Here is a 15,988-nt window from a genome sequence, read left to right as displayed (position 1 = left end):
GTGAGACAACAAGAGCCTTCCCTTTTCGTGATGGTTCATTTGCCAATCTACTTCAATGTAGGCTTCTTTGAAATCGAGACTACTTTACTTCAATTGCCAATTGGCAGTTCTATGGCGTAATGCACATGTGTCAAACTCAAGGCCTGCGGGCCACATGATTGACTTAAAATAAGTTTTGAGCACGAATTGTCTACAAACTACATCTCCCATAATGCAATCCAATTGTTACAAGCCAACATTACGGCTTCTCGCCACTAGAGAGCAGCAGAGTCACCTCAAGCTGCTTATTCATTTTCCCAGTGAATAAAACTGAGACATCGACAAGCTAACATTAAAATGTCCAAGAAAAGAAAAATCGATTTACACCTTTTTCTCTCCAGAATCAGGAATCATACATATTTTACAACCATCAAAGAACTTTGAGGTGACTCATTAATTGAATGTCCACAGCATCTATTAGATTTTTCTTTATGCTGAATATTTATTAGTAAGACAGTTTTGCGAAGGAAGTACAGCTTAATGCAGTAGCAGAAAAAATCAAATCAGAAAAATCAGTCATCCTATCTTTCCCTAATGCTGACAATGAGAACTAAAAAGGGACCATTTGAGAGATGGATAGTGTATGGAATTTCGAACTCCAGAACCAATCCGACGATGAAGAACGTGTTCCAGCAGGAGGAGAGTCACAGCGCTGATCGATCAGGGCAGGCGTCACTGCAGGTCTGATGAGCTTTCATCTCTGCATGGATGTGAGGTCACACTGGCCTTGGGTGCTGGCAGGAAGAGTACTGATGTAGAGCTGCAGGTCGTGGATCTTAGGGTGACTTTCTGTAGCGGTTCTCAGCTTCTTGTCTTCAGATCTGAAGCTCCCTTCACCTTGTTTCAAGATCTTTCTGGTCTGCTGAGATGTAGGCGAGCTGACCGCATGGAAGGAAGGCCCCAGTTCCTCTTCTTTGTATTTGTTCTTTGTCTTTGCCTTTATCTTTGGGGTCTGAACTCACATGATGACAGAAGTGCAATTTAAGTGCAATTTAAGGCCACATGTTGCGGGGGTGATGGGTTGGTCCCCATGCACAGGACATTCTTCGACTATCTGTGGTTCTGGATCTACTTCAGCTGCAGAGTTCTTTGTCCATCTCAATTTTGGCTAAACTCTGCCTGGAGGATCCAACCAAAGGTTCCTCTTTTGCTTTCACCTTTTATAGGGTTTCTCCACCCTATAGATACACTTACATTGGCTGTCACTGTTGTCATGCTTGTTTTATTAGCTGCCTGCTTGGATACATGATCTCATATCCATCAATGTCTTAGAGACATTATGACCTGATCTCTGTGTTCATGTCCTGGTGTTGCTCAAATGTCTCCCTAAACTCTATACCTGCACAGTCTTTTTCTTCTAACAGTTTGAGTTGCAACAATCTGTTTCCAAATCATCAAACTCTGAGGTGTTGGTCATCTCTACTCTCCTTCTAGTTCCTCTTTCCTCTAATCCTTCACCTACTATCTACCTCCAACACAACATCAGTGATCTCTGATTGCAGTTACATATTTTACATCATTTCAAGTTCATTATCAAAATCACATCTATCACCTCTTTAGCTTTAGATTTAGCAGTCATTTATAATATTATGATAATCAGGCCTGATTAGTTACTCTTCTTATAATCATATTTTGAGTAATTATAGGTGTTCTTCTGAAAAGAAACCAGGAATCATCCGTTATTCTTATTGTTTGAAACCAAAGTTACAGTTGTTCATTCTTACAAGAGAAAACATTATCAATACAAGTATTTTGCTTTGGGTCTTATTCAATTACTCATTTTGATAAGAATTTCTTATTTAAAACTTTCTTGTATTGAAATAAGGAATAGTCTAAAATATTTCTATAAATCCGCCGGCTGGAAATTTACTTCCTTTTATCATGAAGCCTGCTGTTCCTGTTTCATGGCTTTGCACCTCTCTCTCTCTCTCTCTCTTTCTCTGCCTGACTATGATTTCTAATGATTAAATACAAAAGGAAATAGGTTAAAAGCAAAGCTTGCATGAGACAAAACAAACACACAACCTCACTGATTTTATTGAAGTTTGATTTTACTTTTGGGTTTAGATGCTACTTTGTGTAATTTCATTTTAAAGGTAACTTCATGTATTGTTACTGATAACCTAAAATCTCCAGCATGGAAATAATGGGATGATCTTTGGTTATCTTGACATTGTAAAAAAGTATTAACCCTTCTATGTAACTTTGTTGCATGTTTTGGTGTTCAGCTCATGTTTGTCGTTGTGGGGGTTCAAAGTCACAACAAACTGACACTTTACTTGCTGCGAAAGAGAAGACGACAATAAGTGTTGAATGAAAATTGAAACTTTTCTTAATGGTTATATAAAGAACAGAGGGTGAAAAGATTTACCTGTTTGTCCAAATCGCAGCTTTTAATGTCAATGTTTTGCGTCTTAAGACATTTGGTTCTTCCAAGGATTGCGTCAATTTTAAAGTTGATCATATTGGTTACCTGCAGAAAGAACCAGATAAAACAGTGAATAGAAGTATGTTTTGATAGGGTACATTAAATTTTTTAAGGAAGATCAGTCCAACCTGGGATTTAGCACTGTGAACTGAGACCAGCTTGAACAACTCCTTGTCCTGTGATTCTTTGTTGTACATCTCCACAGCATATTGAGCCGCCCTCTGAACATCTTTTGACTCAAGACTTCTTTCAGACCAACCCCCTAAAAGATGCACTTTTTCTGAAAGACACATGTATATACACTGTAACATACAGCATATCAGTAACAATGTAAACAAAGATCACAGAATAGAGACAAAAACTGTCGAGCTTGAATCAGTTTGTAGGGCTAAAGAAAGGTCAAGAAAGAGTCTCATCATTCTGCCCCTTTTGACCAGCAGTGCAGTGGCTTTATCTCACATCACAGAACCTCTTTTACACAATGAAATAGGAAACTTAAAACGGTCACCTTACAGCAGGACAACAACCATAATCAAACAATCAGAGCTACAGGAGAATTGTAAACTTCCTAGTGGAGCATATGATTGGATCCTGTGAGTATTTTTCCTTTTACCACTTTATTCATGTTGTGAACTCTGTCATGCATGTAACTGATGTTGACATGATTATTTCAAAGTCACACAATTCTTGTTACTTCCACCTTATAAAGATGAAAGTATTTCAACCTTTAAGAAAATGCAACAGCTGTTGCATGTTCCATCCCCATCCAGTCCAAAACGAATTCTCATGTCTAATGGGAATGTGAAGAACTGGGTGTTGATCACACCCAACTTTGTACTGTTTATTCAGCCTCTTTGCTGAACAGAACTTTGGAACAAAGAGGCAAACAAGGCTTTTCTTCAAGCTTTATTTTGGATTTGAATTTCATTAACTGCACAAATTAATGTCACCACAGATATGGTTTCATTAAAGTAAAACCTCAAAGGAATTACGACACAATAAAGTATTAGAATACAATAAATTATCATTTTTACATCCAATTTAAAGACCTGCTAAATAGTAGCACTATCTTCTTTTTTTTATCCAAATCTAACGTTTCCTCTGCCAAAATATAAAGCACTCTGACAATGATGAATTCATCTGACTTGTAGCTGAAGCAAAACGTCTGACTTGTACTCAATGATACTGCAGTGAGGAGTCATCAGCTGTGGAATAAATCCACAAACACACAATTTATTTGACCATGAAGTTTCGTTTTTTTAAATAATACTGGGATCATTATGAGAATTTGAGGCATAGATATTAGGATACAATAGATGGCAGTAGTGCAACAATAATGGATGCAAGATGTCATTGAAATCTAAAGAAGAAGAAGAAGAAAGCGTCCATTTTTATTTAGCACATGCTAGTAGCAGACACGAGGGATCAGCACTTTTACTGTTATAGTTACTGTTCAGAAACTACCGTAATCAGTTCAATTAAATCTAAACTTGGCAACATTTTCTTTTTCACTCATAATAAATGTGACATTCAATTGACCTGTTATGACTCAAATTTTGGGTGTCCGCCCCCTCTGCTGCTGCTGCATCGTTGTGGAAAATCTGGAGCGGTAAAGATATCTGCGGTTTATAGTCCGATGCGGCTTATGGTCCCGAAAATACGGTATTTATTTCACAAATAGTGTTATTTTCTGGATTTTTTTCTATGAAGAACCCAGAGGGGGTTATTTGATTGTGCTTTCTGGAAAACAATACATTTTTACATTTAGGCACTCCTGCAATTGTCACACTTTTTCTGTTACATACTGACTCCGGCCCCCCACCAGAGAAGGGAAAAGTTATGTGGCCCTCACAGGAAAAAGTTTGGGGAACTCTGACTAAGGGGTTTCACAGGCTGATGGAAACAAATTAGCTTCTTTGTTAACTAATAGATTTTCTTTTAAAAAAACATGATTTAATATTTTAGCTCTTACATTTGATGACGTGTCAGAAAGTTTACATGAAACCACAAAGTTACACTTTGATGTTGTTTGATTTGTTTCCTGATTGTTGGCCATGATTTTGTGTTCATGGCTGAACAGTTGAAACTCATCAAACTCTACGCTTAGTTTGGATATGTTTACATTTTCACCACTTTGTTGTGTTACAAAATTAAACATGTCTATTCAGGACACATTGCATCCATTTCTCTACTTACTGACTTTAATGACTTCCTCCACAGGCCCAGTTCCCAAACACAGGTTGAAGACTGACAGACATATCAGGAAGGACAATGGCAGAGACATATTTGCTTCCCAACAACTTGCCAGCTACAGACGTTTCCAAGCAAGATATTGAAAAGTCCAGGTCTATTTTATAGAAACAAAACATAAAAAAATAAACTATTAAATACAACAGAACAGAAGAAAAAGAGTTAGATATTGATTACTAACTGTAAAAAGTCCACCACCAACCTTATAGATGTCACTTCAGCTGGGTTGGAAAATGGAGCAGAGGAAGAGGGAAACAGCTTCTGTGTTCTCTGAGTGAATGTGTGTTTGTGTGTGTCAGCATTCAGGTATGTTCAACCAGTCAGTGAAGACCACACCCACTTACTGCCTGGGAGTGACCATGTCACTCCCAGGCAGTAAGTGTAAGTATGTGGCGTCTGCAGTGATGTGAAAGCTACCGGTCTGTTGTGGTGGAGAGAGAGCTGCTCACTGCAAAAACACAAAATCTTACCAAGCATTTTTGGTCTAGTTTCTAGTGCAAATATATTAGCACACTTGTTAGTTAGAAGTAACTTTTTAACAAGATAGGCTTGTGTTTACTTCCTAATAGTAATAAATCATTAATGGCAAAAAAGTACTTGTTCCATTGGCAGATTATTTTACTTATAACAAGAAATGTTTCCCATGATATAAGCAATGGATACTGTCCGAAAGCACAAGGAAAGCACATGGTCGTGGAGACAAGTGGCAAAAACGCGTTTTTTGTGTGTAGGAATCGCGTTTTTGCTGCTTATCTCCACGACCATGTGCTTACAGTTGTGGCCAATGACTTTTTAATATCAATCTTTCTTTTAAAATAACTTGCTTCATGACTGACAGTGATCCATTATTTTCTTCTTAGTTTTTTATGTTGATCACACTTTGCTATCATCGATTTCCTTTATGAAAATTGATTACATTTTGTCAATTAGTTCAAGAGGGATCTAAAATTTATTAACCCTCTAAGATAGGATATTCATGCATTTTCTTTTCCGGTCAATAGATTTCCTAGATGTACCCAACAAATCTGAACTGGAAATTTTAGACAAAAAATAAATTTATTAACTCGAAAGAGCAAACAAATGTGTCTTAACTTCTCTCTAGGACAAAGTAATGGACATTTTCTACTCTACTGACAGTCCAAATCTTGCAAAATAGTTAATCAAAGTCCCCCTTTGGGGCACAGATTTACCTTTTGCATTAGTAGTTGAGATAACATTTGCTTGTTGTGGGTTGTTTGGCTCAAAGACCAAGAATTGACATGTTGCAACATCTTGATGAAACGCTGGGAAACCATCTAAAATATTTTTTGGTTTTCTTTTGTCATCTATTGTGACCAAATTAAGTAGAATAAAACTTTTGATGGGAGCTATGTTCTGGTAAGTTAACATATAGCATCTAAGAATGCAAATGCATTATGTAATAAATAATATACATAATAAAATCAAGGATAAAATTACCAAAAATAGACCAAGTGGATGAAACAAAAGCCGCATTTGGCTTACCTTGTTTAATTCTTGGTGTATCAATTATTGTAGAATATTTTGTATTTTATTAAATATGAAAGCTGTGTTTGAGTGAAAGTCAGTCATATTATTCATAAAACACCAAGTTCCCTTTCTTGTGCTCAGGTTGCTCAGTATCTGAACTTGGAGCTACCCATCTTGGATCAGTTTCTGCTCAAACTCAGAGAGGAGGAAAACAGAGAGATTCAAAGGGTCATCAACAAGTAAGTGGGTGATTTTATTCACAAAAAGGATTTTATGTTGCCACTGGGGTATTATCTTGAAAAATACTTAACTTTACAAGTGCTGTATCGACACTGCATTAACATTTTCAGTATATTTGTCACAGATGTGCTTACAGATGCAGTAACACTTGTTGGCCTCTTGGTGGAGCCAGACATCATTTTAACTTACATGTTTTTTGATTCTCTTGATTTTCACTGATAACTTTCGTGGATTTGTGTTTGTCAGGTACCAACACCAGCACAGACTGCTGTCCCATATGCTGAGCTTTAAGATGTCCCCTCATATAGAGACCAGTGTCTGACCACTTCTGAAGTCAGTGAAAGGAAGAAAAAGTATCTCTGAGGAACTAAAAACATATGAAAACATTTTCTTTTTTGTAACATTTGGACTATGAAAAAGCATTTGGCAAAAAAGCAACATAAAGAAATACATATGATACAGCACATAATTCTATTTTGTCCTACTGATGGAACTATATTTATAGCTATTTTCCATAAACTTGAGTTTTTTTAAAAGAAAAACTGTGAAGTATTCACTCGTACATTTTGGTGCCAATCTGAATTTTAAAAATGACAAATAAAACCTTTTGTGTGTTGTTACTTCTGCAAGTTTAAGAATAAATTGCATTCCACTAATTTATATTTAAGTTGATTAGCATTTATCAGATAGAACAAATGAAGATTGCGTGCCATAAAAATCTCATGAAAGATCTGTGTGGAATTTAGAAAGTTTTTCATCTCTGTGGGATAAAATAAAATATATGATTTAGCTCATGTATTATGTATTTATGTTTCACAAGCTTAGGGGCCTTTAAAAGTCAAACTGTAAAACAGGTAGAGTAAGTAAATGCTGAAATGAGGAAAACATTGTCAATGTAAGACTGTTAGGCACAAAATGTCACAAATCTGTGTTTTTTTGTTGTTGTTTTGTTTTGTTTTTTGTTGTTTTTTATAATGAAACATTTGCTGATTTGGATTTGCCTAAAGCACAGGTGTCAAACTCCAGTCCTCGAGGGCCACTGTCCTGCAACTTTTAGATGTGCCTCTGCTGCACCACACCTGAATAGAATAATTAGGTCATTAGCAGGACTCTGGTGAACTTACCTACACAAGGAGGAGGTAATTAAGCCATTTCATTCCAGTGTTTTGTACCTGTGGTACATCTAAAAACTCCAGGACAGCGGCCCTTGAGGACTGGAGTTTGACACCCCTGGCCTAAAGTATTTTTACTTCCACAATGCCTTAACATTTTCATAGAGACTGAAGCACTTCCTTCTGTCCACATAGTTAATCGTACCCTTGCTAAACTATTAACATCTGTGGAACATTTACAGGTTTGATCACATTACAGTAACAAACTTCAGTGTGGCGATGGGAGTTTAAACAATTTATTCACAAAGTGGCAAAGGTGGAAAGACAGCAGATATGGTCTTCCAGAACTTTTAAAATAGAAATCTGAAAAGTATCCATTGAGCAGAGCTGTTTAGCAACAAAGAGAAACTATTTTAAAACTGCCTGCCTGGGCAACCTCCTGTTATAAAACAGTGAGGGAACCGATGTGAATTATATTTAGTCACCATGAAACCAGATAGATATTTAAATATAGAATCAGGATGGAGTTTATTCTTCTGTCAGAAATTTGGTTGGAGAGTGTTAATGCACCATCACTGGGCTACGGTAGTATTGAAACAAACACTACAAATGTCCAAAAGTGCAGTGATGGACATTATTTTATGGCACTGTTTTTTGTCTTTAAAAAGTGATCCGTAGAGCAATCATTCATGCATAGAGGTTGGTTAGAGTACCCCAAATTTGTACTCGAATCAGAGTAGTATACTTTAAATATGTTTAATTAAGCAATTGTAAAAAGTATTTGGTAAACTTAAGAAGTACTGAGTAACTGATCATAACACCAGATTTAATATTCAAAATGTGTCCTCAGACAGCCAAAAGTATAAACGTTATGTGAACATTCTGGTATTTTATAGAGTATTACCAAAATATTTATATAAATAAGGAGTTAGGTTTGGAGGCTGGTTCTAGACCAAATTTATCACAGGGGCCAGGATAGTCAGTGATTTTCCATGGCAATACTTGAAAAAGAATTAAAAAAAAGAACAGAGCAATATTTCATCGTCTGATATAATAAGTGAGCCACAGAGCCACTTGCGTCTCCAGAGATACAGGTTGCAGATCCCTGGCAGATGGAAAGCGTGATCCTGTACAGCAGCTAAAAGTGCAGCACTATAATTTTTAATTCATTGTTAAAGTAAAATTGTGAAGGTTAAAAAAAAAAGCCACCACTGAGTATTAACATTAGACATTTATTTAGTATGACTTCTTTGGTACGCCATTGGCCCCCGTCTAGAACCGCCCCTGGGCTGCAGGTCTGTATCTGGTGCATTGATGACCATTGAGCAATGAATTCATAAAATATATCAACATTTCAAAATAAAACGTACAGAAAGCCCTAACAAACCTTTTAAAATAGGAAGTATTTATGCATTTACTGTTGATCTTATGTATGATTTGTTATTTTAATGGTCATTTGTATTGTTTTGGCTGATATTATTATACATTAAATAAGCAAATAATCAAACCAATATAGTCTACTAAAAGCACAATAAGAAACTTAATCTTAGCTAAATGTTACCATATCAGGGTCTGCTGTGGTCCTCTCCTGATCTATTCTGTCTGGTATTGCCTCACTAACATTATTCAGCCTGGGATTTGCGTTTTCCTTCTCACATCTGCATCTTTACTAGAGGTTTTACTTCTAAGGACGGTGGGTAATCAGGTCGAGGATGATTTAAAAAGATCTGGGTTGACAGCGCCTCACCGCGGCTGCCTAGTGTCCGTCTCTAGGCAACCGTGACAACAGCGTGGGTCAGTAGCGTTCTGGGGTCCTTAAGCTCATAGACTTAAGCTCCCGCAACCGTAACGATAATTTAGCTGACCTTAATATTTCCTGTCTTTTATTTTGGTCATTATTGATGGGTATTTTTCCTTTCGAACCTTCATTAAAAGAACCACAGACAACGTATATGAATTTTATGACCAAGCTTTTGCAAAAGGAGAAGTCTCAGCAAACTGCTCCTCCGAGCCGTTCACTGAGCGTTCTGAAGACCTTTGGTTACAGCTTGCCTTTTATTATCAAGCAAAAAGAAGGAGACAAAATGCGACTGCACACAGTCAGTTCCTAAAATAGGGGAGTATTCCGGTTGATAAGGAGGCACCTGTGGAAACATAATTCAAGGTCTGGGAAACACACAGATAACTGTTTCACATGAAGACAAACAGGCAGATGGGGCCTCCAGGTCAGTTTATACACACATAAGGAAAAGAACACTTTTAACTGAAAATCACAATAATACTGAATGTTGATTAACTATTGATTAACATTAGACTGAATATGAACTAAAGTAATAACAAAATGATAATACCAAAAAATCTCTAACAATTATTGTCACACTTAATGTGACAATAATGTGTGTGTGATAGACGTGTCTATCGGACATTTATAGAAATATGGAACAAATCGCATCCCTATTATTATCCCAATTACATTTAACATACGGGACGATTCCGTATTTTACGGGGCGGGTGGCAACACTGGCTGCACAGTGGCATAGTTGGTAGAGCTGTTGCCTTGCAGCAAGAAGGTTTTGGGTTCGATTCCCGGCCCTGGTCTTTCTGCATGCGTGGGTTTTCTCCAGATACTGTGGTTTCCTCCCACAGTCCAAAAACATGACTATCAGGTTAATTGGCCTCTCCAAATTGCCCCTAGGTGTGTGTATGCTTGGTTGTTTGTCTCTGTGTTGCCCTGCGACAGACTGGCGACCTGTCCAGGTTGAACCTCGCCTCTCACCCGTAACGATAGCTGGAGATAGGCAGACAGAGCAGCCAACTAGTTTTTATCTTTTTTTAAAAATATATATTTTTTATTCTTTTTCTTTTTTTTCTCTTTCTCTTTCTTACTGTTTATTCAATGTCACATGCTGTTCTTATTTTTTTTTTTAATTATGTAAAGCACCTTGAAATGCCTTGCTGCTGATATGTGCTATACAAATAAAATTTGATTGATTGATTGATACCTATTTTACGAACAACAAAGAACTTTGAGATGACCCATTAATTGAATGTCCACAACATCTTTTAGATCTTTCTTTATGCTAAATATTTTATTAGTAAGACAATTTTGCAACAGTCAGTTGAATGCAGTAGCAGAAATAATCAAATCAGAAAAATCAATCATCTTATCTATCCTATCTTTCCCTAATGCTGACACTGAGAACTAAAAAGGGAACCTTTGAGAGACGGACGGTGTATCGAATTTCAAACCCCAGAACAGCCTGACGATGAAGAACGTGTTCCAGCAGGAGGAGAGTCAGCGCTGATCGATCAGGGCAGAAAGGAGGCCCCAGTTCCTTTTCTTTGTCTTTGTTCTTTGCCTTTATCGTTGGGGTCTGAATTTAGATAATGAGAGAAGTGCAATTTGAGGCTGATGGGTTGGTCCCCATGCACAGGACATTCTTTGACTATCTGTGGTTCAGGATCTTCTTCAGCTGCAGAGTTCTTTGTCCATCTCAATTTTGGCTAACATCTGCCTGGAGGATCTAACCAAAGGTTCTTCTTTTGCTTTCACCTTTATAGCGTTTCTCCACCCTATAGATACACTTGCATTAGCTGGCACTGTTGTCATGCTTGTATTATTGGCCGTCTGTTTGAATAGATGACCTCGTGTCCATCATTGTCTTAGAGACATTATGACCTGATCTCTGTGTTCATGTCCTGGTGTTGCTCAAATGTCTCCCTAAACTCTATACCTGCACAGTCTTTTTCTTCTAACAGTCTGAGTTGCAACAATCTGTTTCCAAATCATCAAACTCTGAGGTGTTGGTCATCTCTACTCTCCTTCTAGTTCCTCTTTCCTCTAATCCTTCACCTACTATTTACCTCCAACACAACATCAGTGATCTCTGATTGCAGTTACATATTTTACATCATTTCAAGTTCATTATCAAAATCACATCTATAACCTCTTTAGCTTTAGATTTAGCAGTAATTTATAATATTATGATAATCAGGCCTTATTAGTTACTCTTATGATCATATTGTGAGTAATTATAGGTGTTCTTATGAAAAGGAAACAGGAATCATCCATTATTCTTATTGTTTGAAACCAAAGTTACAGTTGTTCATTCTTACAAGAGAAAACATTATCAATACAAGTATTTTGCTTTGGGTCTTATTCAATTACTCAGTTTGTTTAGACTTCATTCTTTAAAACTTTATTGTATTGAAATAAGAAATAGTCTCAACTATTTCTATAATTCTTCAGGCTGGAAACTTACTTCCTTTTATCATGAAGCCTGCTGTTCCTGTTTCATGGCTTTGCACCTCTCTCTCTCTGTCTGACTATGATTTCTAATGATTAAATACAAAAGGAAATAGGTTAAAAGCAAAGCTTGCATGAGACAAAACAAACACACAACCTCACTGATTTTTTTGAAGTTTGATTTTACTTTTGGGTTTAGATGCTACTTTGTGTAATTCATTTTAAAGGTAACTTCATGTATTGTTACTGATAACCTAAAATCTCCAGCATGGTAATAATGGGATGATCTTTGGTTATCTTGACACTGTGAAAAAGAATTAACCCTTCTGTACAATTATGTGGCATGTCTTTTTGTTCAGCTCACGTTTGTTGTTGCGGGGGTTCAAAGTCACAACAAACTGACACTTTACTTGCTGCGAAAGAGAAGACGACAATAAGTGTTGAATGAAAACTGAAACTTTTTCTTGATGGTTACATAAAGAACAGAAGGTGAAAAGATTTACCTCTTTGTCCAAATCGCAGCTTTTAATACCAATGTTTTGCGTCTTAAGACATTTGGTTTTTCCGAGGATTGCAATGATTTTAAACTTGATCATACTGGTTACCTACAGAAAGAACCAGATAAAACAGTGAATAGAAGTATGTTTTGATAGGGTACATTAAATAGTTTTAAGAAAGATCAGTCCAACCTGGGATTTAGCACTGTGAACTGAGACCAGCTTGAACAACTCCTTGTCCTGTGATTCTTTGTTGTACATCTCCACACCATATTGGGCCGCCCTCTGAACATCTTTTGACTCAGGACTTCTTTCAGACCAACCCGCTATAAGATGCAACACAAAGGTATGTCCACTGTAACATACAGCATATAAGTAAAAATGTAAACATAGATTACAGAATAGAGACAAGAACTGTCAAGCTTGAATCAGTTCTTTAGGGTTAAAACAAAAGGGACAAGAAAGAGTCTCATCATTCTGCCCATTTTGACCACCAGTGCAGTGGCTTTATCTCACATCACAGAACCATTGAGTCCAGTTAAAGATGGAATGACTTGTTTGTACTGCCAGCTAGAAGCTGTTGCATGTTCCATCCCCATCCAGTCCAAAACGAATTCTCGTGTCTAATGTCAATGTGAAGAACTGGCTGTTGATCACACCCAACTTTGTACTTTTTATTCACCCTCTTTGCTAATTTGGAACAAAGAGGCAAACAAGGCTTTTCTTCAAGCTTTATTTTGGATTTGAATTTCATTGCACAAATTAACGTCACCACATATATGATTTCATTAAAGTAAAAACTCAAAAGAATTATGACACAATAAGGTATTAGACTACAAAAAATAACCCTTTTTACATCCAATTTAAAGACCTGCTGACTTGTGGCTGAAGCAAAATTTCTAACTTGCGGTACTCAAACCATATAAACACACAACTTATTTGACCATGAAGTCTGCAAGCCACACAGTTTTAGAACAACATGTCCTTTCTAATTTGCAGAATCACATTATTGTTAAAATTTATAGACAATTTTGTTACCTATCTTACCATTTACTTAGATTCTCTGTGATCACTAAGGGGTTTCACAGGCTGATGGAAACAAACTAGCTTCTTTCTTATCTAATACAGTTTGTTCTTTTAAAAAGGAAAAAAGAAACCACAAAGTTACACTTTGATGTTGTTTGATTTGTTTCCTGACTGTTGGCCATGATTTTGTGTTCATGGCTGAACAGCTGAAACTCATCAAACTCTAAACTTAGTTTGGATATGTTTACATTTTCACCATTATATTGTGTTACAAAATTAAACATGTCTATTCAGGACACATTACATCAATATCTCTACTTACTGGCTGTATTGTCTTTCCCCACAGGCCCAGTTGCCAAACACAGGTTGAAAACTGACAGACATATCAGGAAGGACAATGGCAGAGACATATTTGTTTTCCAACAACTTGTCAGCTACAGACGTTCCCGGGACGTTTGCAAGATTCTGATAAGTCCAGGTCCATTTTAAAAGAATGAAACATAAATAAAAGAAACTGTTAAAAATGTTCACTGGCTATACAACAGAACAGAAGAAAAAAGTTATTGATATTGATTACTAACTGTAAAAAGTCCACCACCAACCTTATAGATGTCACTTCAGCTGGGGGAAATGGAGCAGAGGAAGAGGGAAACAGCTTCTGTGTTCTCTGAATGAATGTGTGTTTGTGTGTGTCAGCATTCAGGCTTTTATGGTCAACCAGTCAGTGAAGACCACACCCACCTTCTGCCTGGGAGTGACGCCATGCATGCTTCTAAGCCATCAGCAGCCTTGGTGAGCATTGGAGGCAAACTGCAGAGTGGGTGTCTGGTGATGTCTCCCTGCTGCAGTTATTCAGGAAACTTCATGTTGAATGTGTGGGCATGTCATCTGTTAGTGCCACATCTGTGGGGGTGTGCCTACAATTAGCTTTTTATTGTTGAGCAAAAACCTGTTGCTGTACACAGTGAGTCAATGGAGGAAAATATGATTCGCATAGTAATTCAAAGAACTTAGTTTTTACCTCTCAAACGGTGGATTGGTGTGGCGTCTGCAGTGATGTGAAAACTACCGGTCTGTTGTGGTGGAGAGAGAGCTGCTCACTGCAAAAACACAAAATCTTACCAAGCATTTTTGGTCTAGTTTCTAGTGCAAATATATTAGCACACTTGAAGTAAAACAAAACTAACTTATAAATTACTTTTTAGCAAGACACAGAGGCTTGTTTTTTTCTTCCTAATAATGGTGAAGTCTTCTCAGAATATCGCTCCGCTCTCGGAGCAAAACCAGAAGAAAATCCAGGACATGCTGGAGGGACACAATGTGATTGTATCTTTTATGGAAGAGTACTGTGAAGAAAGGACTTGTTGAATTAGTCTTAAAAGTCCAACATAGAGTGTTCTTCCATCCAGGACAACAACATGTCGCTACATTAGAACAAACCAATAAAAAAGCAGACATAAATCTGGTAATCTGTAAAGATTAACATAACTGGTCATAAAGAACAATACACATTTTCATTCCACTGCACATTTATAATCTACTTGTTTGACATGTCAATATTTCAATAAAATTCATAATAGGTTCTATAAGAATTTTTTTTATTATAGATACATCTGGACCTTTAAGGTAAAAATATTGGCCCTCACTGGGATTCCAATACCATATTGTAATAGCAATGAAGGGCCACCATAGTGATAATGGTTACATTCCCTGCATTTATATATAAAAAAAACAGTATTAGATTTAACAACTTACCCAGATTGATTGTAAGCCTATTGTCCAAGTTTCACTGAATTGGAATTCAACACGTATTTAGGCCAAGCAGAGACAAATATAGAATGAGTCATTGTGGTTTGTTCAAAGCGGGCCTCTATGTTATTTATGATAAGAATGCCTGGACACCTAATCCACATGTTTATACCACAAATAGAAACGCCCATAAAAAAAACTCCCCACTGCTGGAAGGATTTCAGAAAAACCTGTTTTCTTACCAAAAGCTTCTTGCATGAAAATGGCATGACACAGAAAAGAACATACACTTCTTCATTTTACAAAATGTGGACAAAAAAATTAATCTCCAACCATAAAGTTGGAGCATATAGGGAGAGGAACCCATCAGATGAATAAATTCAAAAGATAGCTAACTGAAAACCAAATTGCCACAAGAGTCAAGATGTCAGCGTCCTTCCTTGTCAAGGTTTCTTTGTCGCTGTTCCAGTTTTGGCTAAGTCACTCATGGCTAAGTTTATGTGAGTTGCTGCTCCTTTTAAGCCATTTTGTCACCAACAAGGACCACACATCACACATTAGTCTTACGTGAATGCCAAATTCTACTGTCTTTTCCATTTTGAAAAGATAAAATTAACATTACAAAAAATACGCATTTATACCAATAGTACCAATTTTTGTGGTTGTAACACCTTCAGTAAAGTTTTTCTCCAACTGCAAACTCCAAATGCAATCACAGTAAAAAGGTTTGATTTTTTTTTCTAGGTTTAGATCATGCAAGTGCATGAATTTAATCTACTAAATTTTATGCCTCTTTGCCAGAGGTGCCAAGAAGTGTGGTACATGCTATGAAAATTGAATTGCATCCACAAACAAAAAAAATTACATCAATCCTGTCTGTAAACACTCAAAATGTCCAGCAGAGGGCAGACAA

General features: G+C 36.9%; 2 protein-coding genes and 1 long non-coding RNA gene across 4 annotated transcripts; 1 reads left to right on the top strand and 2 right to left on the bottom strand.

Moving 5' to 3' along the window:
- Window positions 1–456: 456 nt before the first annotated feature.
- On the bottom strand, window positions 457–13,995 carry LOC106912852 (cystatin-C-like). Of its 2 annotated transcripts, none has more exons than XM_088011041.1 (5): window positions 13,929–13,995; window positions 4,664–4,814; window positions 2,596–2,747; window positions 2,411–2,512; window positions 457–2,321 (listed from the first exon to the last, which is right to left on the bottom strand). In XM_088011041.1, the coding sequence occupies exons 2-5, from the start codon at window positions 4,749–4,751 to the stop codon at window positions 2,235–2,237; spliced, it is 429 nt and encodes a 142-aa protein (XP_087867167.1). In that variant the 5' UTR covers window positions 4,752–4,814; window positions 13,929–13,995; the 3' UTR covers window positions 457–2,234. The 2 variants fall into 2 exon arrangements, with proteins under 2 accessions (XP_087867167.1, XP_087867166.1); XM_088011040.1 differs by lacking the exon at window positions 13,929–13,995 and adding an exon at window positions 4,920–5,029.
- Window positions 6,248–7,234, top strand: LOC106908983 (uncharacterized). The gene is made up of 2 exons (XR_001415950.2): window positions 6,248–6,444; window positions 6,692–7,234. It is a non-coding gene; the product is annotated as an uncharacterized LOC106908983 (long non-coding RNA).
- LOC106908982 (cystatin-like) lies at window positions 10,626–14,008 on the bottom strand. The gene is made up of 5 exons (XM_014975272.2): window positions 13,929–14,008; window positions 13,649–13,791; window positions 12,493–12,626; window positions 12,307–12,408; window positions 10,626–12,216 (listed from the first exon to the last, which is right to left on the bottom strand). The coding sequence occupies exons 2-5, from the start codon at window positions 13,734–13,736 to the stop codon at window positions 12,121–12,123; spliced, it is 420 nt and encodes a 139-aa protein (XP_014830758.2). The 5' UTR covers window positions 13,737–13,791; window positions 13,929–14,008; the 3' UTR covers window positions 10,626–12,120.
- Between the last annotated feature and the right edge of the window lie 1,980 nt (window positions 14,009–15,988).

This window comes from Poecilia mexicana, unplaced genomic scaffold (assembly GCF_051168715.1).
Source record: "Poecilia mexicana isolate PSO_F unplaced genomic scaffold, ASM5116871v1 scaffold_12, whole genome shotgun sequence".
Lineage (NCBI taxonomy): Eukaryota > Metazoa > Chordata > Actinopteri > Cyprinodontiformes > Poeciliidae > Poecilia > Poecilia mexicana.
The sequence above is the reverse complement of the archived record's forward strand: the minus strand, read 5'-3'. Positions and strand labels throughout refer to the sequence as shown.

Coding starts and splice junctions, on each gene's coding strand:
- LOC106912852 (XM_088011041.1), bottom strand. CDS start 4,751: ATGTCTCTGCCATTGTCCTTCCTGATATGTCTGTCAGTCTTCAACCTG. Junction 2,513..2,595: donor TTCACAGTGCTAAATCCCAG/GTTGGACTGATC, acceptor TTCTTTCTGCAG/GTAACCAATATGATCAACTT. Junction 2,322..2,410: donor GCTGCGATTTGGACAAACAG/GTAAATCTTTTC, acceptor TCTCTTTCGCAG/CAAGTAAAGTGTCAGTTTGT.
- LOC106908982 (XM_014975272.2), bottom strand. CDS start 13,736: ATGTCTCTGCCATTGTCCTTCCTGATATGTCTGTCAGTTTTCAACCTG. Junction 12,409..12,492: donor TTCACAGTGCTAAATCCCAG/GTTGGACTGATC, acceptor TTCTTTCTGTAG/GTAACCAGTATGATCAAGTT. Junction 12,217..12,306: donor GCTGCGATTTGGACAAAGAG/GTAAATCTTTTC, acceptor TCTCTTTCGCAG/CAAGTAAAGTGTCAGTTTGT.